We start from the raw sequence: 23,237 nt of genomic DNA on the forward strand, positions 1-23,237 counted from the left end.
GCGTTGTTGATCCTCTCGCCTAATCTGGTGCGGCAATGGCTCTTCCCCTCCCCCTCCATTCTCCTCCACTCTCCTTCCCCTACCTCCTCCCTCTGTTCTCCTCCTTCCTTTTCACGGATCCATATATGGATTTTTCTTCATCAGGTAAGAGGAGCGGTGTCCGCGTCTGATGAGGGCAGAGGTGGGTTGTTGGAGAAAGGGTGGTGAACGTGTGATGTATCTCGATGGCTTAGTAAATGACGAAAAAAGAGGAAGGGTGGAGGACGAAGGGACCCTGCCATAAGGGGTTTTTCAGAAATTACTAACCCCCTAACATTCCTTGACATCAAGCTTTCTCACATATAGGAGCTTCCACCTGAGCCCTCATCTACCCATAGAAACACCCAAGCTAACTCAGGCATGTGACATCAAGCTCTCTCACATGTAGAAGCTTCCACCTGAGGCCTCATCCACCCATAGAAACGCCCAAGCTAACTTAGGCATTTCCATGCCATAAGAGGTTTTTCAGAAATTACTAACCCCTAACATTCCTTAACATCAAGCTCTCTCACATGTAGGAGCTTCCACTTGAGTTCTCATCCACCCATAGAAACACCCAAGCTAGCTCATGCATTTCCATTTGCTCGTAACTCTTGGTAGATTTGGTGCCGCCACCTCCTCCCACTTTCCAACGGTGCCGTGTCCTAGCCGCACCACCATGTGCTTTGCACGCGCTTGTTTGTCATGGCACCCCTTCCGTGCTACATCTTGTTGGTAGTGCCACGTCCCACCGAAGGCTCCACATGTTCGAGACACCACGTGGCCACCGCAAATCGAGATATGTAGGAGTTCTCTAGCAACCACAACTAACTGGCCATAAGTATTTTCCTAATCACCTTGGTAGCTGAAAGAATATAGATTCAGCTAATTAGATCTGCTTCTGCTTCTTTTTCACGAACATGCCTTAGCATGTTTTTATTAAGAGGAGCCAGCATCGCTCAACAGGTTTGTGTAAAGATGCATGTAGGCCAATATGCTCAATGTATGTGGTCCTTATTCACTTAATTACACAATAGCATTCCGTAATGCGTTCCATGAACCCATCTTTGGCAGTATAACGCCAGAATGTATACACTTCGTAGCTATGCATGGACATGTTGTCAAAATAATACACTGTGAAGCTTCGACAATCAAGCCATTTGCACAATCTAACATCTTCGTACTCCAAGGAGGTTTATGGTACGCTGCAATATAATCTTCATGGTCAATGCCTCGATGGATTCTTTCTGGCACGACTGCACGAAATGCCCACAACCACCTTCTGCACGACACTCCCCTCCAAAATTAAGATCGCAATTTGTGGCGGAGCAAAAAAGTCAGAAGTCCACTGGCAATGGGCCCACGGCCACCGTAGTCGGGCTCCCAAGTTCGTGCCCCCAGCCAGCAAGGCCGTTGACCACCCCACAAAAAAGGCAACTTGCTCCACTTATAGCTGCCTCCGTTAGCCACTGCTGCAATAACAAACAGTCACTGACATGCAGGTCCCGCAATGAGCTGACAGCTATTGCCAGAGAAGGTCCCGCCTGCCAGGGACTCGTCTGGAGAAGTTTTGTCGTATGCCACGGCGTTGGGCCGGATTGCTGTGCTGACGTGGTTAATCATAGTGGCCTTGATGTAATCAGTGTGCTCTGCCAGAGAGATTTTTTTTTGAAACCTAAGAGAGAATTTCTAAAACAGCCTTTGTTTAATGTCTAGAACCAGTGCCTACAGCTGAGGATATATCATGCTCCAGTAGCTGCTTGAAAATGGAGCGATCCACGCCGAGAGCAATGGCACCAGCAGCGGCAAGGTCGCGGCTGCTGCTTCTCTACCTCGCCGTCGCCGCCACCGCCGGCGTCCTCCAAGCTCGTGCGCAGCCTGACAGCATCGGTATGCTTAACCTCATCTCGGCCTTCCTCTTTCGCAGATCCTACTGTCTCTGAACAGCATCACAGCACAATGCGACGCACGCTATGCACGGTTGACGAACTGGTGCCGTGATCAGGTTTCATCAGCATCGACTGTGGCCTGCCGGGGACGGCGAGCTACGTGGACGACACCACCAAGCTGGCGTACGTCCCGGACGCCGCCTTCGTCGACACCGGCTCGAACCAGAACATCTCGGCCGAGTACATCACGCCGACGCTCGCCAAGCGCTACCACAACGTGCGCAGCTTCCCCGACGGCGTGCGCAACTGCTACACGCTCCGCTCCATCGTGGCGGGGCTCAAGTACCTCCTCCGCGCCACCTTCAAGTACGGAAACTACGACAAGCTCGGCCGGCCGCCCATCTTCGACCTCTACATCGGCGTCAACTTCTGGACCATGGTGAACATCACGGACGCCGACAGCCCTGTGCCCCTCGAGGCCATTGTCCTCGTGCCGGACGATTTCGTGCAGGTCTGCCTGGTGAACACCGGCTCAGGGACGCCGTTCATCTCCGGGCTGGACCTGAGGCCGCTCAAGACCACGCTCTACCCGCAGGTGAACGCGACGCAGGGCCTCGTCCTCTACAACAGGTTGAACTTCGGCCCGACCAATAGCACGGCAATCATCAGGTGAGACTACTAAAATGATCCCACGGGATGATCACATGTTCTTGCGGCGGTAATCAATCCGAAGCTCCGAACACCGGGAAATCCTTGTACTAATCGGCCGCTATCAATTGATCAGGTACCCTGATGATCCACACGACCGTGTTTGGATACCTTGGGTCAACACCGCCATCTGGAACTCTGTGTCGACGACACTGAGGGTGGAGGACCTAGAAGACGGCGACATTTTCGAGGTGCCGACCAAGGTGATGCAGACGGCGATCACGCCGCGGAACGTGTCCCAGAACATCGAGTTCTCCTGGGACCCGGACCCGCAGCCCAAGGATCCGACGCCGGGCTACGTCGCCAACATGCACTTCTCCGAGCTGCAGCGCCTGCCCGCCAACGCCGGGCGCCAGTTCTACATCAACCTCAATGGCAAGCCGTGGTACCCAAAGGCCTACAAGCCAATATACCTCATCTCCGATGCCATCTACAACCACAACCCCGCCCGGGGCTTCCCCCACTACAACATCTCCATCAACTCCACCGCCAACTCCACGTTGCCGCCGATGATCAACGCCGTCGAGGTCTTCTCTGTCATCTCCACCACCAACGTTGGCACGGACTCCCAAGACGGTAAGTGCATTTTTTTGCCAAAAAAGGATAGTACGAGCATGGAGACTCATAGACACATACTGCTCGTACATGAGCTGAACACAAACATGGCTGCAATAAACAGTATCTGCCATCACGGCGATCAGGGCCAAGTATGGGGTGAAGAAGAACTGGATGGGTGACCCGTGCGTACCCAAGACTCTCGCGTGGGATGGGTTGGCATGCAGCTATGCCATTTCCAGTGCTCCAAGGATCACCAGCGTGTAAGTATCTTAAATCTGTGTACAACATTGACTTAAAATATGCTAATGAAAAAGATGTGAAAGAAGTTTTTTTTAACGGTCAGAGGTGTAAAAATAAACGCCCAGCTGGTAGCATGATGCCTCTCTGTATCTCTTCACAGACAGTAAAAAAGCTCGAGAAAAAAAATAGAAGTCCCTTTGCCCTAAAAAGGTCATTCTAGTTTTGTTTAAGTCGAACTTTCTTATGCTTAATCAAATTCATAAAAAAAGTACAAACATCTATTATATCATATAAGTATCATTAGAACATATTTGGTGTCACAAATATATCTTATACTCCATCTGTTCCAAATTACAGGTCATTCCAACTTTCTTGGAAAGTCAAAGCATCTCAAGTTTGACCAAATTTATATCATAACTTACTAACATTCATGATACTAAATAAGTACCATTAGTTTCGTCATTAAATATATTTTCATAGTATATCTATTCGGTGCTATAAATCTTTGTGATCATCTCTATAATTTTGGTCAATTTATTTGATTCTCCAAGAAAATTAGAATGACTCATAATTTTGAACGAAAGGAGGAGTAATATGCATTGTTGTCAACTCGATATTTCATATTTTGCAGAAACCTGTCCTTCAGCGGCTTGGACGGTGATATATCGTCTTCTTTCGCAAATCTTAAGGCCGTCCAATACATGTACGCGTGGAGCTCTTGATCTAACTTATCTCGTAGTGGATCTCTGAAAAAAATAACTTGACATATCTTGTTCCATGTGTGTTGCAGGGATCTGTCACACAACAACTTGGCAGGCTCAGTTCCTGACTCCCTTTCACAATTATCTTCACTGACATTTCTGTAAGTCTGAAACTTGCCAAATATTAACTTTTCCTATGCATCACGTTGACTCAATTCAGTAGCATTTGGTTCCTCTCAGAGATTTGACAGGCAACAAGCTCAGTGGATCAATTCCCTCGGGACTTCTCAAAAGAATTCAAGACGGCTCCCTAAATCTAAGGTCCACACTCTGATCCTCTTTCGGTTCTAGCAATTTAGCAAACATGATATCGCATTACTACTTGACAGTTTGATTAAATTAGTATAGTTTTTAACCATCTCATCTGTTTGTAGATATGGCGATAATCCAAACCTCTGCACCAATGGCAACTCATGTCAGACGACAAAAAGGAAGACCAAGCTTGCCATCTACATTGCTGTTCCTGTAGTTCTGGTTGTGGTGACAGTATCAGTGGTAGTGCTGCTCCTCTGCTTCTGTAGACGTAAAAAGCAAGGTGACACGTCAACTGTACTGCTGACTGATCTAGCTATCTCCCCATGATCCCATCCTTAACACGAACCTGATGCTGTATATGATTTTCAGGATCCACAAGCAACTCTGTGAAGCCTCAGAATGAGACGCCGATGAGCCACGCGCCAGCAGGTGGCGGCTCATACCCGCAGAGCACGTTGCAGCTTGAGAACCGCCGCTTCACGTACAAGGAGCTGGAGATGATCACGAACAACTTCCAGCGCGTGCTCGGCCGGGGAGGCTTCGGCTACGTCTACGACGGCTTCTTGGAGGATGGCACGCAGGTGGCTGTGAAGCTGCGGTCAGATTCTTCCAACCAGGGCGTCAAGGAGTTCCTCGCTGAGGTATAGGATGTATTCCTTGACGTACCAATCCAGATAGAGATTTGCAACAAGAAACTTTGCGTCAGATTTGACCACTAGTCGTGATCGCCTTTTCAGGCCCAGACCTTGACAAGGATTCATCACAAGAATCTGGTTTCGATGATCGGTTACTGCAAGGACGGGGACTACATGGCACTTGTCTACGAGTACATGTCCGAAGGAACCCTGCAAGAGCACATTTCAGGTATATGAAGTTGTTTAGCATTTCTGGACTTCACCCTGCATGGTCCACTGCAACACTTCAAAATTCAAACTGCCAAATTGCTGACCCACTTGCAGGAAATGGCCGCAACACTGGGTTCTTAAGCTGGAGACAGAGGCTCAAGATTGCACTGGAGTCAGCCCAAGGTAACTCCTAACCCAGTTACGTATTTCTTTTGGAGACAGTTTGTTATTGAAGTTTTGATTCTACTAGAGTTGTGAACACTGATGTGCTTATGCAGGGCTGGAGTATCTACACAAGGGGTGCAACCCGCCTCTCATTCACAGGGATGTGAAGGCGGCCAACATCCTACTGAATGCAAAACTGGAGGCCAAGATCGCCGATTTTGGCTTGACAAAGGCTTATCATGACAACGATACCCATGTATCTACAAACACACTTGTTGGTACACTCGGATACGTTGATCCAGAGTATGCCAACTCCACTGCTCGTTACCAAAAACTCTTCACACAACAACATCCACTCCCAGTTTTCATTACTGACAACTCATGCAACTCAATTATGCAGGTACCATACGACGATGCAGCCAACGACCAAAAGCGACGTGTACAGCTTCGGCGTCGTGCTGCTGGAGCTGGTCACGGGGAGGCCGGCCATCCTGCGGGACCCGGAGCCGACGACCATCATCCAGTGGGCGCGGCAGCGCCTCGCGCGGGGCAACATCGAGGGCGTCGCGGACCCACGGATGCGCGGCGACCACGACGTCAACAGCGTGTGGAAGGCCGCGGACATCGCTCTCAAGTGCACCGCGCAGTCGTCGGCGCAGCGGCCCACCATGGCCGACGTCGTGGCGCAGCTGCAGGAGTGCCTCGAGCTCGAGGAGGCTCGCGCCGGTGGTGGTGGTGACGCGAACGGCGGCTACGACTACACCGGCAGCAGCAGCGACCCCTACTCGGGTTACAATGCGCACGCCGCTGATGGCCAGTTCACCGACGACGTGAGCCAGACCAGCACCGGGTTTGAGGTGGAGCACCACTTTGGAAGGGTGCCAACAATGCCGACGGGTCCTGCTGCACGTTGAAGACTTTGTTGCCGGTCTGGTCCGAATGCCGCTGTCGTCTTTGGGTTTTTTGCTTCAGGAGATCTTCTCGACATTCTCAATGAAGCCGTTCAGTAAGTGCATATATACGTAAAATGTTCGACATTTGAAGTGTGTGTAAATTTTTCGTCTCCTTTCGACACCTCAGAATTGGTGCACTAGTACTCGTCTATTCTTTCCACAATAGGACATTCATGCTATTCTTCAGTCAGTGTATATGCTGCATTTGCATATATTTTTACAACTTGGAATGTAATGGGGAACCTAACACCAACTGATCAAGCGTTGATGGCGATGCTTAGTTTGAACTTCGGATGTGTGCCTGCCAATAACGGTATAACCCCATGGAACTAATAGGTTCTTCTTGATGGCGTAGTGCTTTAGGTTGTGCCTTTCTTCCTGCTCTTAATGAAAAATATGCTGAGGCACGGTCGCGAAAAAAAAAACTAATAGGTCCTTTGAATTTCACAATTTTATACTAGTATATCACAAAATTCATTTTTCCACAGCTCATCATCAATCCTCAACGTTGAAAATTAATGATGAGGAACACGAAATATAAAGTGGCGGCCACAAGCCGTTCATCAAACTAAGCTTTTAGATTAAGTTAGTCTGAACAACTTGGTAAGTTGTGGGCTCCCGTGGACCTAATCCCACATGGTGGGATGGCAGCTCACAATTATATATGATGAGCTAAGATTGCACGGATTTTGTGCAATAGTATGTATTGCTAGGTTTAATCTCATGTTGAAAAATAATGATATGAAGCATATAAGATAGAGTAATTTTCAACCATTAGATTAGTCTTTTCAGAAAATTTAGGCCTAAAATCTTTAGTTGGCTGTGGGTACTGGTGGATATAGCGGCCGAGACCATGCTATATCTTGGTGAGTAGACCTGAGCATTTCGAGCCCAGTCTGATGATTTGATCCGAGCCTGTTGTGGGTTTTGACCTGCCCGCACATGCTATAGGACCGGGCTTGGTCAATGAAAATCAGTCTAAATTAATTTAGGCTCGCGAGCCAGATGTAAATTTAAGATTACCATCTTAACATATATGAAATATAAAAAATAGAAATTATAAACTTCTAAACTCCAAAATCCACCATGCATGAAATAGCGAGGGATGGATCAAACAGAAAAACCATTGGTGTCATCTTCATATAGAATTATTGTGTCCACTAACAATCACTCATTTTCTATAGCACTTAGCAAATGTTACTGGTCTCCTAGGACACTACTAAATGACCTTAGCTCTGCCCCTGCCTTTAGCCTTCTAGCTTTGCTGGCTCGCGAGAGCTGCTCGCTGGCTCGAGCTAGCTCGTTGACAAAACGAGCAAAAACAGTTAAAAAATCCATAGAGCCAAGTAGAGCTAAACCGAGCTACGAATGAGCCGAGCCAGCTCGCTAGTTTCTAGCTCAGCATCTAGACCTTGGTACCACACTCGCACCCCAGACATCGCACCCACTATCCAGGATGCCCCACGAGACTTGCCGAGCGCGAAACTGTGTCACCTTCCTCCTACGGCTCATGGCCACCGCACCACAGATCCCCTCCCTCCAAAATTATGTACTGAATTTATATTACAATTTATATAAAAATATATAATAATAATAACTTTATGTGATAAAAATATATAATAAATTTATGCAAACAAATATATAACAAACTTTATGTAGCAAAATATTCTATACAAATTAATTTGTAAAAGGACCCGGAGCAATTACCGTGCGGGGCCATGTGGTGGTGCGGATGGGGGAAGGGGAGTTGAGGAGCGCGGGAAAATTTGAATATTTTTCAAATGTTTGACCATTTACATTTACTAGCCAAGATTACCACAGGGAAATAATTAAAGACAAGACAGCGATATTTGGACCAGACGGGCAGCGAAGTCTTTATCGTGCAGCAGGACCCGTGGGCATCGTTGGCGCCCTCCCAAAATTGTGATCCATCTCAAACGCAGTGCTGCTCCGGCTCACGTCAGTGGACTGGCCGTCAGCAGTGGAGCCGTTGTATCCCGAGTACGGGTCACTGCTGCTGCCGGTGTAGAAGCTGCCATTCGCGCCACCGGCGCGAGCCTGCTCGAGCTCGAGGCACTCCTGCAGCTGCGCCACAACATCGGTCATGGTCGGCCGCTGCGCCGACGACTGCGCCGTGCACTTGAGCGCGATGTCCGCGGCTTTCCACAGAGTGTTCACGTCGTGGTCGCCGCGCATGCGCGGGTCCACGACGCCCTCAATGTTGCCCCGCGCGAGGCGCTGCCGCGCCCACAGGATGATGCTGGTTGGCTCGGGGTCTCGGAAAATGGCCGGCCTTCCCGTGACCAGCTCCAGCAGCACGACGCCGAAGCTGTAGACGTCGCTCTTTGTCGTCGGCTTACCTGTTGCGTGGTACCTGCATGTTTTTGTTGCATGAATGGATCGTCCGAGAAATAAGGGAGAAAGTGAGTGGTTTGACAAAAAAATGGGGTGGGGGATTGACATACTCTGGGTCTACATATCCTTGTGTACCGACAAGGGTATTCGTGGATACTTGCGTGCCATTCTCGCGACTGAAGGCCTTGGTCAAGCCGAAATCGGCGATCTTGGCCTCCAGTTTGGAATTCAGTAGGATGTTGGCCCCCTTCACATCCCTGTGAATGAGAGGTGGGTTGCACCCTCTATGTAGGTACTCCAGACCTGCATGCACAGCAGCGTTCACGATTAGAGCATAATCAAACCTTCAGCAACAAACTGACTGCAAATGGAGTTCATAAATGTGTACCTTGCGCTGATTCCAGTGCAATTCTGAGCCTCTGTGCCCAGCTTAAGAATCCTCCATTGTGGCCATTTCCTGAAACGGATTGGTCAAACAGAAGTTCATATTTATTCACAAATGCACTTCAAAACGGTACTTTAGATGAGAAACAGCTGCATCTCGTCCAGTTTGCAGAACTGCTACATAACTTTACATACCTGAAATGTGCTCTTGCAGGGTTCCTTCTGACATGTACTCGTAGACAAGTGCCATGTACTCCCCATCCTTGCAGTACCCGATCATAGACACGAGATTCTTGTGGTGAATCCGGGTCAAGGTCTGGGCCTGCACGAGTGATTAAGACTAGTCAAATTTCACTGCAAGTTTTACATGCAATCTATATCTGCAAAAAAGAAATAATCCTACCTCTGCTAGGAACTCCTTAACACCCTGATTGGAAGAATCCGACCGCAGCTTGACTGCCACCTGGGTACCATCCTCCAAGAAGCCATCGTAGACTTTCCCGAACCCTCCTCGGCCGAGTACGCGCTGGAAGTTATTCGTGATCACCTCCAGCTCCTTGTACGTGAACCGGCGGTTCTCAAGCTGCAGCGAGCTCTGCGGATACGCGTCGCCTGTTGGCACATGGCTCCTCGGCGTCTCGTTTTGAGGCTTCACAGAGTTAATCGTCGTTCCTGAATGGCAGTAACACAACGCAGGAGGCGTCAGTTCTATGTTCAGGATTGGGGAGATTGATGGAGAAAGCAGTTGATGTGTCACCTCGTTTTTGTCGTCTTAGGATGCAGCAGAGTAGTACTACCACTGATACTATTGCCACAACTAGAACTACAGGAACGGCTATGTAGATGGCTAGCTTGCTCTTCCCTTTCGTCGTCTGACACGAGTTGCCGTTGCTGCAGAGGTTTGAATTATTGCCGTATCTGCAAAAAAGATGATGTGAAGAACTGAAGATAGTAATACTACTTTAATCAAACTGTCAAGCAGTAATGCAGTATCATGTTTGCTACTATATCCAAAAGAAAACCAAGGAATGGACCTTAGATTCAGGGATCCTTCTTGGATTTTTTTGAGAAGTCCAGAAGGGATCGATCCGTTGAGCTGGTTGGCAGTAAAATCTCTAAAAGAAACCAAATGTTATCCATGTGAGTCAAAATGATGCATAAGAACGTTCAATTCCTTCCCATTCTTTCTGTAAGTGGGAAAACATTCAAAATTTTGGCAGGTTGGCAGACTTACAGAACTGTCAGTGAAGATAATTGCGAAAGGGAATCAGGGATCGAACCTGTCAAGTTGTTGTGTGACAAATCCCTGCAAGACGCGGACCACACAATATATCAACGTTTTCGTTTAAGATACACTACAAAAATTAAAATAGACCAAGAACTCGACTCGTACATGTATTGGACGGCCTTGAGATTTGCAAAAGAAGATGATATATCACCGTTCAGACCGCTGAAGGATAGATTTCTGCAGAATTTCCAGCGAGTCAGTTTCTAACTAAAGTGAATTAGCTTTTCGTTTCCATTTTTTCACGAGCATAATGAGTCACTGTTCAGTAAAAACTCGAACCCTTACACGCCTGTAATTCTTGGAGGACTGGAAACGGCGTAGCTGCACGTCAACCCTTCCCACGCAAGAGTCTTTGGAACGCATGGGTCACCCATCCAGTTCTTCTGCACATGATACTTCGCCTTGATCGCCGTGATGGCAGATACTGTCAATTGCACACAGGTTAATTTTTCGGCTGATTTCATGGTTCTTTGCTAAATCATCAGCTCATCTGCTGTGCTTATGTATATGTCTGTCCACGAGTGCATACCGTCCTGGGAGTCCGTGGCGACGTTGGTGGTGGAGATGACGGAGAACACCTCGATGGCGTTGATGATCGGCGGCAGTGTCGAGTTGGCGGTGGCGTTGATGGAGATGTTGTAGTGCGCGAGCCCCCTATAGGGGTTGCTGTTGTAGGTGGCGTCGGTGGTGAGGTACGGCGGCGTGAAGGGCTTCGGGTACCACGGCTTGCCGTCGAGGTTGATGTAGAACTGGCGCGTGGCGTTGCTCGGTAGGAGCTGCAGCTCGGTGAAGTGCATGTTGGCGACGTACCCCGGCGTCGGGTTCTTGGGCTGCGGCTCCGGGTCCCAGGAGAACTCGATGTTCTTGGAGGCGTTCCGCGGCGTGATCGCCGTCTGCATCACCTTGGACGGCGCCTCGAACAGGTCGTTGTCTATGTTCTGCACCCTCTGGGTCGTCGATATCGAGTTCCAGCTCGTAGCGTCCACCAAGGGCAACCAGAATCGGTCGTGCGGATCATCAGGGTACCTGACGATGTCCGTGGCATCGGTGGGGCCGAAGTTGATCCTGCCGAGCAGGACCAGGCCCTGAGTTGCGTTTGCCTGCGGGTAGAGCGTGCTCTTGAGCGGCCTCAGGTCCAGCCCGGAGATGAACGGCGTGCCGGTGCCGGTGTTCACCAGGCAGACCTGCACGAAATCATCCGGCACGACGACGATGGCCTCGAGGAGCAGAGGGGTGTCGGCGTCCGTGATGTTCGCCATGCTCCAGAAGTTGACGCCGATGTAGACGTCGAAGATGGGCGGCCGGCCGAGGCCGTCGTAGTTGCCGTACTTGAAGGTGGCGCGGACGAGGTACTTGAGCCCCGCGACGAGGGACCGGAGCGTGTAGCAGTTGCGCGCACCGTCGGGGAAGCTGCGCACGTTGAGGTAGCGCTTGCCGAGCTTGGGCGTGATGTACTCGGCCGAGATGTTGTGGTTGGAGCCGGCGTCGACGAAGGCGGCGTCCGGGGCGTACGACAGCGTGTTGGTGTCGTCCACGTAGCTCGCCGTGCCCGAGAGCCCGCAGTCGATGCTGATGAAACCTGCAGTAACGTAACCGCGCACGATCCCTTGTTCGTCAAAATCGTAGCTAGTGCATGGTATGGGACTACACTACCCTACAGAGTGGTGAATTGTGAATTTGTGATTGATCACCACATTCTCCATACCATCCACTCCATCCAATCCATGCAGCTGGGAAGAAGGGAAGTGTTGAACATACCGATGCTGTCGGGCTGGGCGCGAGCTTGGAGCACGCCGGCAGTGGCGACGGCGGCGAGGCAGAGAAGCAGCAGCCACGACCTTGCCGCCATTGTTCTCGCCGTGGATTGCTCCATTGCACATGCAAGCAGCCACCGGAGCATAGTATATGAATATGTTCAGTTCAACTAGCGGCGCTCCTTTTATGCAGCGGGCACATATTCTGAGACCAGGACAGGGCAGAGAGTCAGAGAGGCTCGATCCTGCACAAGCTGGAGTATCGCTCTAGGACTCTAGCTAAGCACATTTGCTTACATGATTACATCGACACCACCATAATCAGCCACATCAGCACCGATATCTGGCCAAACGCCCCAACGACGTAGCCGCTGCAAGTCGTCGAGCCTGGCTTAGGATAGGACAAGACGTGCAGAAACGAGTCACTGGCGAATGGGCCCTGGTCTAATCTCCGGCCACCTCGTCGGGGGACCGGCATGTCAGCGACCGTGTATGATACTGGCAGCGAACAGAGGAAGAGATGATCTGTACGCACATGGGAATGGGAGGAGCGTTGACTTGCCCTGGGGGGCTGGTCAACGGCCTTGCTGGGAGTACGACTTTGGAGCCCAACTTGAGGGGCCTACGAGCGCCAGCGGACTGCTGACTTTTTAGCGGCGCCGGAAACTGCGAACAGAATTCTGGAGGGAGCTTGTACGCGTATAGAGGATAGAAGTTGCTGTGGGCAGCCGGAAGTAGCACAGCCGGAAGTCCTACATTTCCATGGCGCAAATCGCATTCGACGCCATTGACGAAGCCGCATACAACCTGCAAGTGCTGAAACTGATACTGGCGTTTTGCACAAGAAAGCACAAGACTTGGGTTCGTGCAACGCGATACAGAATGTCGTGACAAAACGCGTACTTTGAGTTCCACTTGCACGGTTGCACCATCTTACGGATGAAAATTTGAAATATCGAGAGGACATGGTCACGTCATGTAGCTTACATTACATGCCTATACCCCTTTTGCTCAGTTCTGCTGCTGGTAACCAAGTAGGTCTAATGGGCTGTAATGAACTTACCATCAAATGGGCCATAGTAGACGATGGCCCATGGTGAATAAATACAGAGGCCTTAGCGGACAACACACAAACAGTGCAGGAGGTAAGACTCAACAGCAGACATAATCATCGACTGATGGCATTACACTGAATACTCTGCAGCAAATTCAAGATAGGTCATGTACAACTTCATCACCGGTTTTCGTTTTATTGCTCGGGTTATCAGGATAGTGTCCTCCTCCACAGGCATCTGCTTATCAAAAGCAAAATTGGTAGCGTGGCAAAGCTCAACAGCTCCTGTACACATTCAGGGTGCACCAGCAATCACCTAGATCTCTCCGTTGGAAGAAGTAGATGCAGACTGCTCAAAAGAGCTCGCCACGCGATGGCTGGCGCCCGTTGGCAATGGTGGCCTGTTGGCAAGCCTATCGGCCTCGCTCGCTTCATCGATGTCCTTCTGACTCAAGAAGCTTGGCTGGTTGGTTGATGAGAGCAGCCTCGCCCACATCCTGTCGGTGATCCTAACCTTGTTCCTTGTAGATGTCACCCTCTGCCATAAAAAAGAGAAGTTCAGTGGTTATCATTAGTATGTAAATTGCAATGTGCAAACTCTTTCATTTCGTCTGCAAATTGCAAATGCACACCCCAAAGCTCTTGCTGGGTCTAGGCAGGGTTTAACAAAACTATACAGCAGACGTTACAACAAACGTGCATTAAACTATCACAGAAATATTGTGGTGCCTTTGTAAATGAGTGGTTATTACTTATTACTCACATAGAAAGGTATAAAGGTATGTCTACCGTTGACCATTCCAACGGTGAAGCTATACCCTGCCATTGCACCATGGATAGCACTATGAGCCAGAAGTGTGCAGTAAACATTGTCTGATGCATTGCTTGGAATGGCACGGATCATGTATGTAGGATCTGCCAATTTAGATGGAATATTGTTAAAAACAGATGTAGGTTGTTTTACAACCATATACGTAGCTAACATGATTAGTTAAGTGGCTACCTATGTATTTAATCGTCATCTCCATCTTTTTGCTCTTGAAGTAATCCTACAAGGAATTAACACACGTGTTATGAACTGAAACTTTCAAGCGAAACATATGGCAGTACTATAGTCTCAGAGACAGTGGAGACCAAATACAACACAGATAATTGACTTGAGTCCTGTAAGAAAGATTTTGGCTATCTACCTTTATCTTGTGAGTCAACCAAAGACCAATGTCAAGAAGCAGCTTATTTCCTGATGCATCTTGTTGATCTGATTTGGCTATACTTTGTGCAATAAGATCCTGCCCTGCTCCCTCAGCAACAACGATAACCATGTGCCTGTTCTCTTTCAGCCTCCTTTCTATATATTGAAGCAATCCACCTTCTCCATCCATATAAAATGGAGACTCTGGAATCAAACAGCAGTCCTAGGGAAATTGGAAGTGAGGTAATAAATCAGAAAACTATAAAATTTAATAATTATTTCAATGCCACTGTTTGAATAAAGACACTCCAAAAACCAAAAAAAGAATGCAGTGCAGAACATAACATCCTGCAGGTAAAGAAGGCATTAACTTACCACATCTCGACTAGCAAGAGTAGCATACATCGCAATGAACCCTGCAATAGTAGGGCAAGACTCGGAACTCAATGAACAGAACATGAATGAAAACTGTTATAAGTTGGTAAAGTCATGATGCTTGAAAAGGAGAGTGCTCTTCGCACTGAATTCAAAGTGCAAATGTGCTATGTGAATAAGAGTGCCTGGTAAAAGAATACGATAATTATTGGTTTTTCTTCATTTCATTGCAAGTATGCTAAGTGCTTTCAATAACTTAATTGCCTAGATATCATTGAGATTACTATGCAAAGAGATAGCAGCCATCTGTATGGAATATGTTAGGAAACTAACCACTATAACGACCCATCAGTTTTACTAAGCCTATTCCATTCTCAGCACTGCAAGCTTCAACATGAGCTGAATCAATGGCTCGCTGGGCCTCTTCCACAGCCGTATCAAAACCAAAGGACTTGTCGATAATCTAAGAATCAAGAGATTTGGAGTCACATCCTCATATGATCACTTTATTAGCTATGTCGCAAAGGATTTTTGCATTTGCGAAACCTTACCGCAATGTCATTATCTATTGTCTTGGGGACTCCAGCCACAGAAACTTTCAAGCCACGTTTTCGGATTTCCTGCCAATAAGTGACATATTAGGGTAAAGTAAATATCTTCAGTAAAACCCATTGTTTAACTTCCACAGTATTTCCTACAGTACAAAGCATATAGGTGGACAATATTCTTTCTATAGTAGTATATGTTAACAAAATCAGCACATCTTCTATTTTGTACCTATTACTACAATGCTATTTTTTAGAGGCTGCTTATTAATATATCTTCTACAATCATGAAGGAAAAGGATATGTCACGAGTACCACATGCCCAGTGATAATTACCTTGAATATCTCATATGCTCCCTTCTGAGTTCCATCTCCTCCAATGATATACACCTGGTTAAAATGTGCTAGTATATCAGTCAACATCCAATCAGAAGAGCTATGTCGATGGGTGCAATTGTAAAATCATGCTTACCTGATTAATACCACGATCTTGAATGTTATCAACAATCTTTTTTGTATCATGACCACCTCGTGATGTCCCTAGAACTGTACCACCCCTTTTGTGGATGTCATTGACACTCTTTGGTGTCAAGGGAAGGTAGTTGCTAGAATAAAAACCTTTATATCCATTCTGTAATTAGTATAACATGTTAAGACAGTGGACTTTGAACCATAGTCAGTTTTTTAAATATACTGATCAAAACTGATTACCCTAGACTGGCTGCATCCTACTGTATGAGAGGATTACCATATTAAACCTACCAGTCAGCATACATATTGGTTGCTGGCATATAACCTTACTCGAAATGGACATTTGACTAAAACATCAACATTGGTCTATACATCAACCTTTCTTTCTTCACTTAAAGAAGGAGAGCAAAGCCTTTTTTTATAGCTCTCTTAATTGATGTATCAGGGTCCCTCCTGTCAGCCCAAATGAATCACTTAAAAAAGGAGAGCAAAGCCTTTTTTATAGCTCCCTTAATTGATGTATCAGGGTCCCTCCTGTCAGCCCAAATGAATAGCTTACATGGAATGGAAATGATTCATTTAAATACGATCTAAATTTTTGTACACAACACACTAAAACATGATACAATAGGCTGTGACAAGAATCTAAGTAAACTGGCCATTCCATTATTGAACAACAGCAAGCTACAGTGGGGTGCGTGTTTTAATAAAGCATGTGTCAGATGCATGGTTAGAGTTTAACTATTCATTGGAGTGATATATAGCAATTAACAAAAGGACACACACCTGTATTCCATAGATGTTATTGACATTGTACATGTGTGACAAGCCACACACCAGTTCTCTGATAACAGTGTTAAGCCCAGGGCAGAGGCCTCCACAAGTTACAATGCAGGCTTTTACTTCATCGGGGCCAAAATAGACCTACAAAGGCTCAAGTATAAAGGATTCTGTCAGCCTAGAAACAAGTGATGTGTTCCCATAAACTATGAGGTGACTAGCGGATACCCTCTGACGAGGCCCGGCACGACGGAAGTGAACACCGCGCCGGCTGTTCTTCTGAACAACCACCTGTAAAAACAGCAGATATAACTGCTAGTAAATTCACCGTCAACCACAATATCCCAACAAATAAAGTTTATATTTCTCGTGTGTTACCTTTTGAGGTACAGTATCATCTTCATTGACAAAATACTGCCTGGTATAAGAAGAAAAGTTCCATCTTAACATATTTCGCAGAAACAAATGCATAGGAATTGGCCGAATAACTGAAAGCATTTCAAAAAGTTTAGGATAGGCAAGACAGTCCATACTTGACAGTTGAATAGGCAGGATGATCTTGTAATGGATTAGGATAGGTCTGCCAACAAGAACAAAAAAAGCAAACTATCAGCACAATAATGGGAGTTTTACCTCTTAAGTGAATTAAATTCAGCATGCTTGAATCTAAAATAGACAAATATCACTGGTATAGTAGTGGCCCTTTACTACAAATAGACTGTAACTGCATTTGGCAGGGAGCATGAACCAGCCAATAGTAATATCTTGCTTCCTACTTAGCCCGTCACCTCAGCGCCCAAAAAAACAATCACCCGCCACCAAAACCACTCCGCAATCCATACTTAGCTAAAGTCGCACCTCAGCGCCCAGAAGCCGACAGCAGTGAGACCATCGGCATACAGGAACACGCGACCGTACCAACGCGCGGCACTCCCAAAAACTCATCTCTATACATCGGTGGGAGGGGAGGCGGGGAGGGGATGGATCGGTCGTCGGCGCTCACCGGGATGTCGGGGACGTAGTCGGTGAGGTGCGGCACGTCGTCGAGCACGTACCCGAAGTCGCCCTCGGAGATCTTGACGTACGCGGCGTCGGCGAGGCTGACGGAGGAAGCGTTGCGCAGTGCGCGGAGGTTGGGGTAGGAGTCGCGGGAGATCCGCACGCACGTGGCCGAGAACGGCAGCGCCGCCTTGGGCGGCCGCTCGGGGGACGCGTGCTCCCGCTCCTCGTCCCCGTCGTCGCGCCCCAGCTCCTCCTCCCGCTCCTCCCCATCCTCCTGGCGGTGGTGGTGGTTCTCGTCGGCGTCGTCCGGCGGCAGGATGATGTGCGACGCCATGGTGCGGGGGCGCGGCCTTGGGCGTGTCGCGCTCGCGGGTGGGGGATGTTCCGAGGTTTAGCTCGAATTGCTCTGCTGCCAGAAGCGGGCGAGGCGGTCGCGGTTCCAGCGGTTTTTAATAATAAACGGGCTCGGCGGGGAAAGAAGAGGGAGGAGGAGGGGTCAGCGGAGTCGTCTCCATGCGGCTGGTTTTGAGGCAGCGGAAGGGGTGCGCGTGCGTGACTGCGTGTGGTTTTGCGGTTTCGCCAGCAGTTTGGTGCGGGCGGATACGTGGAGTCGCGTCGCGGTTTTGGCGAGAGCGAGACGGTGGCCATGCGGCGATGGCCTCGGCTGGGCGGTCGGCGCCCGTAGCGGGGGGGATGGATCGGCTTCGGGAGTTCGGGGCGGTGCGCGGTGGGCTCGTGTGCTTTCCGCCAGAGTATGAGCCTGCGCTTCGCCGCCGGTGGGGGGGAGGCAAATGGCAAGTCGTCGCGAACTCGGGAATCAGATACCAGCGGTGGCCTCGCCCAACGCCGCCGTGCGGTCGGCTGGTTTCAGGAGGGTCCGTGACATGGTCGGCCGGCCCCAGCGGCCCAGCCACATGAGAGATCGGGCAAGCAAACCGTATGCCGCGCCGCCGCAACGCTGCGCGCGGGTCAATTCCCGGCGTCGCCATCGCGATCGCATCATTCCTTGCGCCGCAGGAAAGGGCGCAGCGGAATCGGGGCTCGTACGCGCGGCCCGGGCGCGGGTTATGGAGAAACGGCGTACCAGGCAGGTCCGTCATCCGTGTGCATAATTTTATTCGGAACGTGACGATGACCTGATGATAAATAACATCCACCGGGTCTGTGTGCCGGCTAGCGAGTCTTGTTTGTTTTGGGTCATTTGGTCGGCCCAAAGCTAATACATTTGAACTAATCTACTCGTAATCTTAGATTTAGTGACACCACTTGCATCCCTAGTACCAGTCATTGAGCTCTGTAGTCATAAATAGTACAGCTCGGGCTATAATGCTTACTGTACGCCGCTGGTGGCCAGTCCATCGACGTGAGCCTGAGCAACGCCTCATTCGAGATGGAGCGTAACTGTGGCAAGGTGCCAACAGTGGGCTCAGGTCCTGTTGCACGATGAAGTTCTTAGTTCTTACACATTTGGGCATTCCACGACCATCCTTTCCACGTTTACTGTAATCCGTTGCTATTCTTCAGGCATCATGATTGTCAATTTGTAATGGTTTAAAGCTTTGAATATGGAAACAAGGCATGCCAATTTTGTTTTTGGTGAGTGCTGATACGAATGTGCAGTTTCACAAAACTTATCTCTGCTGCTCTCCATCATCCCCTGGTTTTGAACGGGAGACCGTGGAAACTTGAATTCCACAAGAAATAAACCAGCACTTAAATTTCATTCCAAACCCGTGCCAGCCATGGATAGTCGTACACAGAATACATAGAGGGATAATCCTATGGTACGGCATGTGGTTTCACAAAAACACAATAACCGATGGAAAATGTTAAGTCAAAATTGCAAAAGATGCGTCTTTCTGGCCAGAAAGCTCATTTGTCCATATCAAATCTATTACATGCGGTATACTCGGGAAAGAGTTGTGAAGTAACTTGCATATTTTCATCAAAAACATGATGAGCATGTGAATGCAGGGAATGGGCGCTAGAAACCAAATGATTATTATTCTACCTGAGTAACTATCCATCAAACATTTGATAGGCAAGTTATTCCAGCTGAGGGCCATTGCAGGCTTCACCTTCAATTGTTGGAACAGGTCATGCAAGTCCAAATGCGAGTGCTCACTTTGAGTGAAACTTTCGGCTGACAGACTCGTAGCTTGGAACATGAATAACTGCAACATGAGCATTTCAGCCAGTCATTATACCTAATCGTGCACCATGACTTAACTTCAAGTTACTGAACATACCATCGCCCCATGATGCCATTGTAAGCGGTGAGGACATTATCTTCTTTGCAGTTGACGAGATGTCGTTCAAAGTGATCTCCTCAACAGTTTTCAGGAAATATTCAATGGGTTTCCTGCAATTTTAGAGACAGAGAAAAAATTTAGATGATAACAGCTGTACTGGCAGAAGTGAATAATGGTTACATTTTTAATTAATGTCCTACTCTTGTGGACTCTGAAGAAATGTTATCTTACGCAGAACAACTGCATGCATTACAGTATGCTAAGTAACTACTCCTATGTCCTCAGTAGGCTTGGACTTGTTGGGGACCCAATTTATTCTGAAGTAATATCATAAAAAAACATCTAACATGGCTACACTAGTATTTTGGTGAGGACACAGCACATAAATATAGCAGGAAAATAGACTTGATTTATGTACCAGCATAGCAATACTCCTCATACCTTTCCCCATAAGTCAGAACCTGTCTTCCAATATCTTCAGATGCTATAGACTGCGAAAGGGGAAAAAATATGTAGTGTGAAGAACACTTTAAGGAAACAAGTCACATAGTTGGGATTTGATCAGGAGAAAGAACAGTGTACCCTTGATTCCAAGTTCATCAGTACTGCAGATTTGGTTGCCTCTTTAGCACGATCAAGCTGTTCTTGTGAAACTAAAAGAGGCAAAAGACAGAAGACAAAGGAATGTGACTGATGATGGTCAACCCAATGTGGAAATATATTCTAATTTGAGATGATAGACAAGAAGGAAACCTTTTCCAGGAGTTGCAATCTCAAGGAGTTCCCCGGCTGCCAAATCCACAGCCTTTGATGAGAAGTCTGGGCTCTGTTGAATGATAATATATTTTTTTTGAAAAAAACAATCAGTCAGCCGCATTTATTGCTTGAATGCAAGGGCATACACAGGTTAGACTATGCTCCATGAGATGCTTACAGTGACTGCATAAATTCCAAAAAGACCCGAATTGTTGTAGACACTGTTGAAAGCAGAGAATGATTCGATCTGTTGGTAGTTGGTCAAGATACGGAGATCTGTAGGTACAGCATCAAGGGTTGTGTTAAGATACTTCACAAAGGTTTGCTTGTAGCTCTAAGACAATAATGATTTGAAAAGAGGCATACACAATCGAGAATGCATTCCCTTTCCAGGCCCACCAGCAGAGAAGGACCCTCCTCCTCCCATGAGCATCTGCAAGTTAACAAATTGATTAACCTATCTTTGAGGCATTATAGATTTAAATATGCATCTATCACATGCGATAACATAAAAAAACAAGTTATAAAAACATTAAAAGCAATAACCCTTATACAAAACAGGCATAACCTCTACCATCCATAAATATTTAGATCACTTCAACAGTTGTTAGGCATACCTGAAGCACTGTCACAACCATTGCAGTTTTCTCTTGATTCCAGCCACCTGGCACCTCAAAAGCAAGTGCAATGTGTGTGCTCTGCTCACGTGAAATCAAAATTTTAAGCAACATGGAAGTAAATAATTCATAACAACTAAAGAATAATGTTGCAATGCCAACAACTCACTGGAGAATCTGCTTGGCAACGATAGTCCCCTCCCACGTACACTGATTTTGGCTCTTCAGGACGTTTCACACTGGGAAGGTCAGATAGAAGTGGTTCTACAACTGAAACCAAAGTATCATGCTCAACTCCTGATGCTGCAAGAACCATCCTGGGTGCCGTGTAATGTTCCTACATTTACCAGCACAATAAAAAATGTCAGAGAGATGCCTTCGTGACTAAAAATTAACTTGGGAAATAAACCATCGAGTCTTACAGCAACAAATTCCTCCAAGATGCTAACATCCAATCGGTTCACAGCGGATTCAGAAGCCATCAAAGGTTTTGCTAGCGCCCCAGAATATCCAGCTGAATGAAGCGCCTCCAGTAGTAGGCCTTGAGGATTAGCAGACACTTCAGCTATTTCAGATTTTATCTTCTGGAGCTATAGAAACCAATGGCACACCATTAGTACATAGCTAGGGAAAAAAAACTTAAGTTTACTTAGTTGATCAAGTACCTGCTCTTTGACCTCCCAATCCAAAAACGCTGGATTCCTCACACTGTCAATGAGAACTTCAACCATTTCTGGTGTATAGCTCTTCAATGCATCATAGGTATAGCTCATTTGTTCACGGGAAGCCGAAGCGGAGACATTTCCTCCAATGGCTTCTACCTCACGAACTAGCCGCAAGTGACTCCGATTCACTGTGCTCTTGAAGGCCATTCTCTCCAATAGATGCGACACTCCAGATGAAGCAGGTGTTTCATAAATGGAGCCACAGTCAATGTACAGACCCACTGATACTGCTGGACTCTGAAGTTAAGTTCACAAGAAAACATTATTGTCAGGGGGGGGGGGGGGGGGGGTATAACATAAGTCAGTGAGTCAGTGATGAGCCATACCGCTGACGTCTCCGAGGCAATCTTGACACCATTTGGAAGAGTAGTGATTTTTGTCTTAGATGGCTCTACAAAGTCCGGTAGAGGTGGGGGAATAGTAATGCCTGGGAGCGGAACATCAAGGGGGGGAAGTTGGCTTGATTTTCCCCCAAGAAGCCAGCCAAACAGGCCACCTTGGGACTGCTTCACAACACTTGTACTAGCAAGCCTGGTAGCACCGTGATGCTGAAAATTGAAAACAATACAGGTGTGAAATATGTCTTCATGTTACAGAATGTTTCAACAATAATAACATCGAGCAAGTGAGAACCACAATTCAAAGGGCATGTGACGTGGATGGAATTTATTTAACACAGCCAAATAAATGTGAGAATTAACAACCCTGGCCAAGAATTAACAACCATAATGGTTGAACGCCGAATCCCATAGGTATAGATTCGTAACTAAAGAAACAAATACCATGAATCGGAATTCCATTCATCTGTGTCGCTACATGAAAACAGGACTAAAGAACCCCGCTTCAGACTCATCGCCACTCGAGTATATGGAACCACGCGATCCGTTTGGATCCAATCTAACTGCGCCCATCGGCTCATACCTAGTGGATCGAGAACTCGAGATGTGCATGCAGCGGGGAACGGGAGGAGAAAGGGGAGAGCCCAACCTTGAGGGAGCGGAGGTGGCTCCCCGCAGCCCGATACATGGTTGCCGTCGAGGCGAGCCCCTGGAACTGCGGCGTCGGCGGCGGCGGAGGCGAGGGGCAGAGGAGGAGAAGCCGCCGGCGAGGGATGGTGCGCGCGTGCAGAAGCTGAGGAGAACTGGTGCGGCGGAGAGAAAAGGCCAGGGTTCCTCCGCCTCGCACGCTGGGCCGCTGGATCTGCAGGCCTCTTCTTGGTAGCCCGGGCGGGGATTTGTGGGCTCCGCTAGGCCGCTGATGGATTTGTGGGCTCTGTTAGGCCGATGATGGATTTA

At 47.8% G+C, this 23,237-nt stretch overlaps 4 protein-coding genes across 5 annotated transcripts; 1 reads left to right on the top strand and 3 right to left on the bottom strand.

The window, feature by feature from the left end:
* The first annotated feature begins 1,765 nt into the window (after positions 1–1,765).
* On the top strand, positions 1,766–6,679 carry LOC117850198 (putative leucine-rich repeat receptor-like protein kinase At2g19210). The gene is made up of 13 exons (XM_034732002.2): positions 1,766–1,908; positions 2,024–2,576; positions 2,692–3,191; positions 3,295–3,433; positions 4,045–4,116; positions 4,204–4,275; positions 4,355–4,435; positions 4,549–4,709; positions 4,799–5,070; positions 5,167–5,293; positions 5,389–5,457; positions 5,553–5,742; positions 5,840–6,679. The coding sequence occupies exons 1-13, from the start codon at positions 1,785–1,787 to the stop codon at positions 6,351–6,353; spliced, it is 2,874 nt and encodes a 957-aa protein (XP_034587893.1). The 5' UTR covers positions 1,766–1,784; the 3' UTR covers positions 6,354–6,679.
* Positions 6,680–8,032: 1,353 nt separating this feature from the next.
* LOC117850199 (putative leucine-rich repeat receptor-like protein kinase At2g19210) lies at positions 8,033–13,171 on the bottom strand. The gene is made up of 12 exons (XM_034732003.2): positions 12,178–13,171; positions 10,949–11,998; positions 10,705–10,843; positions 10,525–10,596; positions 10,366–10,437; positions 10,166–10,246; positions 9,889–10,049; positions 9,535–9,803; positions 9,327–9,453; positions 9,136–9,204; positions 8,858–9,050; positions 8,033–8,766 (listed from the first exon to the last, which is right to left on the bottom strand). The coding sequence occupies exons 1-12, from the start codon at positions 12,317–12,319 to the stop codon at positions 8,268–8,270; spliced, it is 2,874 nt and encodes a 957-aa protein (XP_034587894.1). The 5' UTR covers positions 12,320–13,171; the 3' UTR covers positions 8,033–8,267.
* Positions 13,172–13,319: 148 nt separating this feature from the next.
* On the bottom strand, positions 13,320–18,093 carry LOC117850201 (ATP-dependent 6-phosphofructokinase 6). 2 transcript variants are annotated; one of them, XM_034732006.2, is made up of 14 exons: positions 17,594–18,088; positions 17,124–17,170; positions 16,969–17,008; positions 16,819–16,881; positions 16,597–16,734; positions 15,812–15,970; positions 15,676–15,729; positions 15,346–15,414; positions 15,128–15,257; positions 14,795–14,835; positions 14,418–14,642; positions 14,231–14,276; positions 13,991–14,142; positions 13,320–13,765 (listed from the first exon to the last, which is right to left on the bottom strand). In XM_034732006.2, the coding sequence occupies exons 1-14, from the start codon at positions 17,924–17,926 to the stop codon at positions 13,544–13,546; spliced, it is 1,719 nt and encodes a 572-aa protein (XP_034587897.1). In that variant the 5' UTR covers positions 17,927–18,088; the 3' UTR covers positions 13,320–13,543. The 2 variants fall into 2 exon arrangements, with proteins under 2 accessions (XP_034587897.1, XP_034587898.1); XM_034732007.2 differs by lacking the exon at positions 13,991–14,142 and having other exon boundaries at positions 13,590–13,765; positions 17,594–18,093.
* Positions 18,094–19,412: 1,319 nt separating this feature from the next.
* On the bottom strand, positions 19,413–23,120 carry LOC117850419 (mitochondrial-processing peptidase subunit alpha). The gene is made up of 13 exons (XM_034732245.2): positions 22,930–23,120; positions 22,269–22,490; positions 21,883–22,179; positions 21,640–21,807; positions 21,387–21,554; positions 21,218–21,298; positions 20,967–21,033; positions 20,779–20,876; positions 20,598–20,670; positions 20,427–20,497; positions 20,286–20,335; positions 19,842–19,954; positions 19,413–19,766 (listed from the first exon to the last, which is right to left on the bottom strand). Exons 1-13 carry the CDS (start codon positions 22,966–22,968, stop codon positions 19,714–19,716), a joined length of 1,500 nt encoding a protein of 499 aa, XP_034588136.1. The 5' UTR covers positions 22,969–23,120; the 3' UTR covers positions 19,413–19,713.
* Positions 23,121–23,237: the final 117 nt, after the last annotated feature.

This window comes from Setaria viridis, chromosome 3, assembly GCF_005286985.2.
Source record: "Setaria viridis chromosome 3, Setaria_viridis_v4.0, whole genome shotgun sequence".
NCBI classification, from domain to species: Eukaryota; Viridiplantae; Streptophyta; class Magnoliopsida; order Poales; family Poaceae; genus Setaria; species Setaria viridis.

Bases quoted from the DNA above. Each gene is read 5' to 3' on its own strand.
- LOC117850201 (XM_034732006.2), bottom strand. From the start codon at position 17,926: ATGGCGTCGCACATCATCCTGCCGCCGGACGACGCCGACGAGAACCAC. The intron at 17,171-17,593 runs GTGAGCGCCGAC...TCTTGTTGGCAG, and splicing joins ACTACGTCCCCGACATCCCG to ACCTATCCTAATCCATTACA. The intron at 16,882-16,968 runs GTAACACACGAG...CTGTTTTTACAG, and splicing joins ATGATACTGTACCTCAAAAG to GTGGTTGTTCAGAAGAACAG.
- LOC117850198 (XM_034732002.2), top strand. From the start codon at position 1,785: ATGGAGCGATCCACGCCGAGAGCAATGGCACCAGCAGCGGCAAGGTCG. The intron at 5,458-5,552 runs GTAACTCCTAAC...GTGCTTATGCAG, and splicing joins TGCACTGGAGTCAGCCCAAG to GGCTGGAGTATCTACACAAG. The intron at 5,743-5,839 runs GTATGCCAACTC...TCAATTATGCAG, and splicing joins CTCGGATACGTTGATCCAGA to GTACCATACGACGATGCAGC.
- LOC117850199 (XM_034732003.2), bottom strand. From the start codon at position 12,319: ATGCTCCGGTGGCTGCTTGCATGTGCAATGGAGCAATCCACGGCGAGA. The intron at 11,999-12,177 runs GTATGTTCAACA...ACGTTACTGCAG, and splicing joins CGCCCAGCCCGACAGCATCG to GTTTCATCAGCATCGACTGC. The intron at 10,247-10,365 runs GTAAGTCTGCCA...GGTTTCTTTTAG, and splicing joins TTATCTTCACTGACAGTTCT to AGATTTTACTGCCAACCAGC.
- LOC117850419 (XM_034732245.2), bottom strand. From the start codon at position 22,968: ATGTATCGGGCTGCGGGGAGCCACCTCCGCTCCCTCAAG. The intron at 21,808-21,882 runs GTACTTGATCAA...TGGTTTCTATAG, and splicing joins ATTGGGAGGTCAAAGAGCAG to CTCCAGAAGATAAAATCTGA. The intron at 21,555-21,639 runs GTAAGACTCGAT...TGGTAAATGTAG, and splicing joins TCTTGGAGGAATTTGTTGCT to GAACATTACACGGCACCCAG.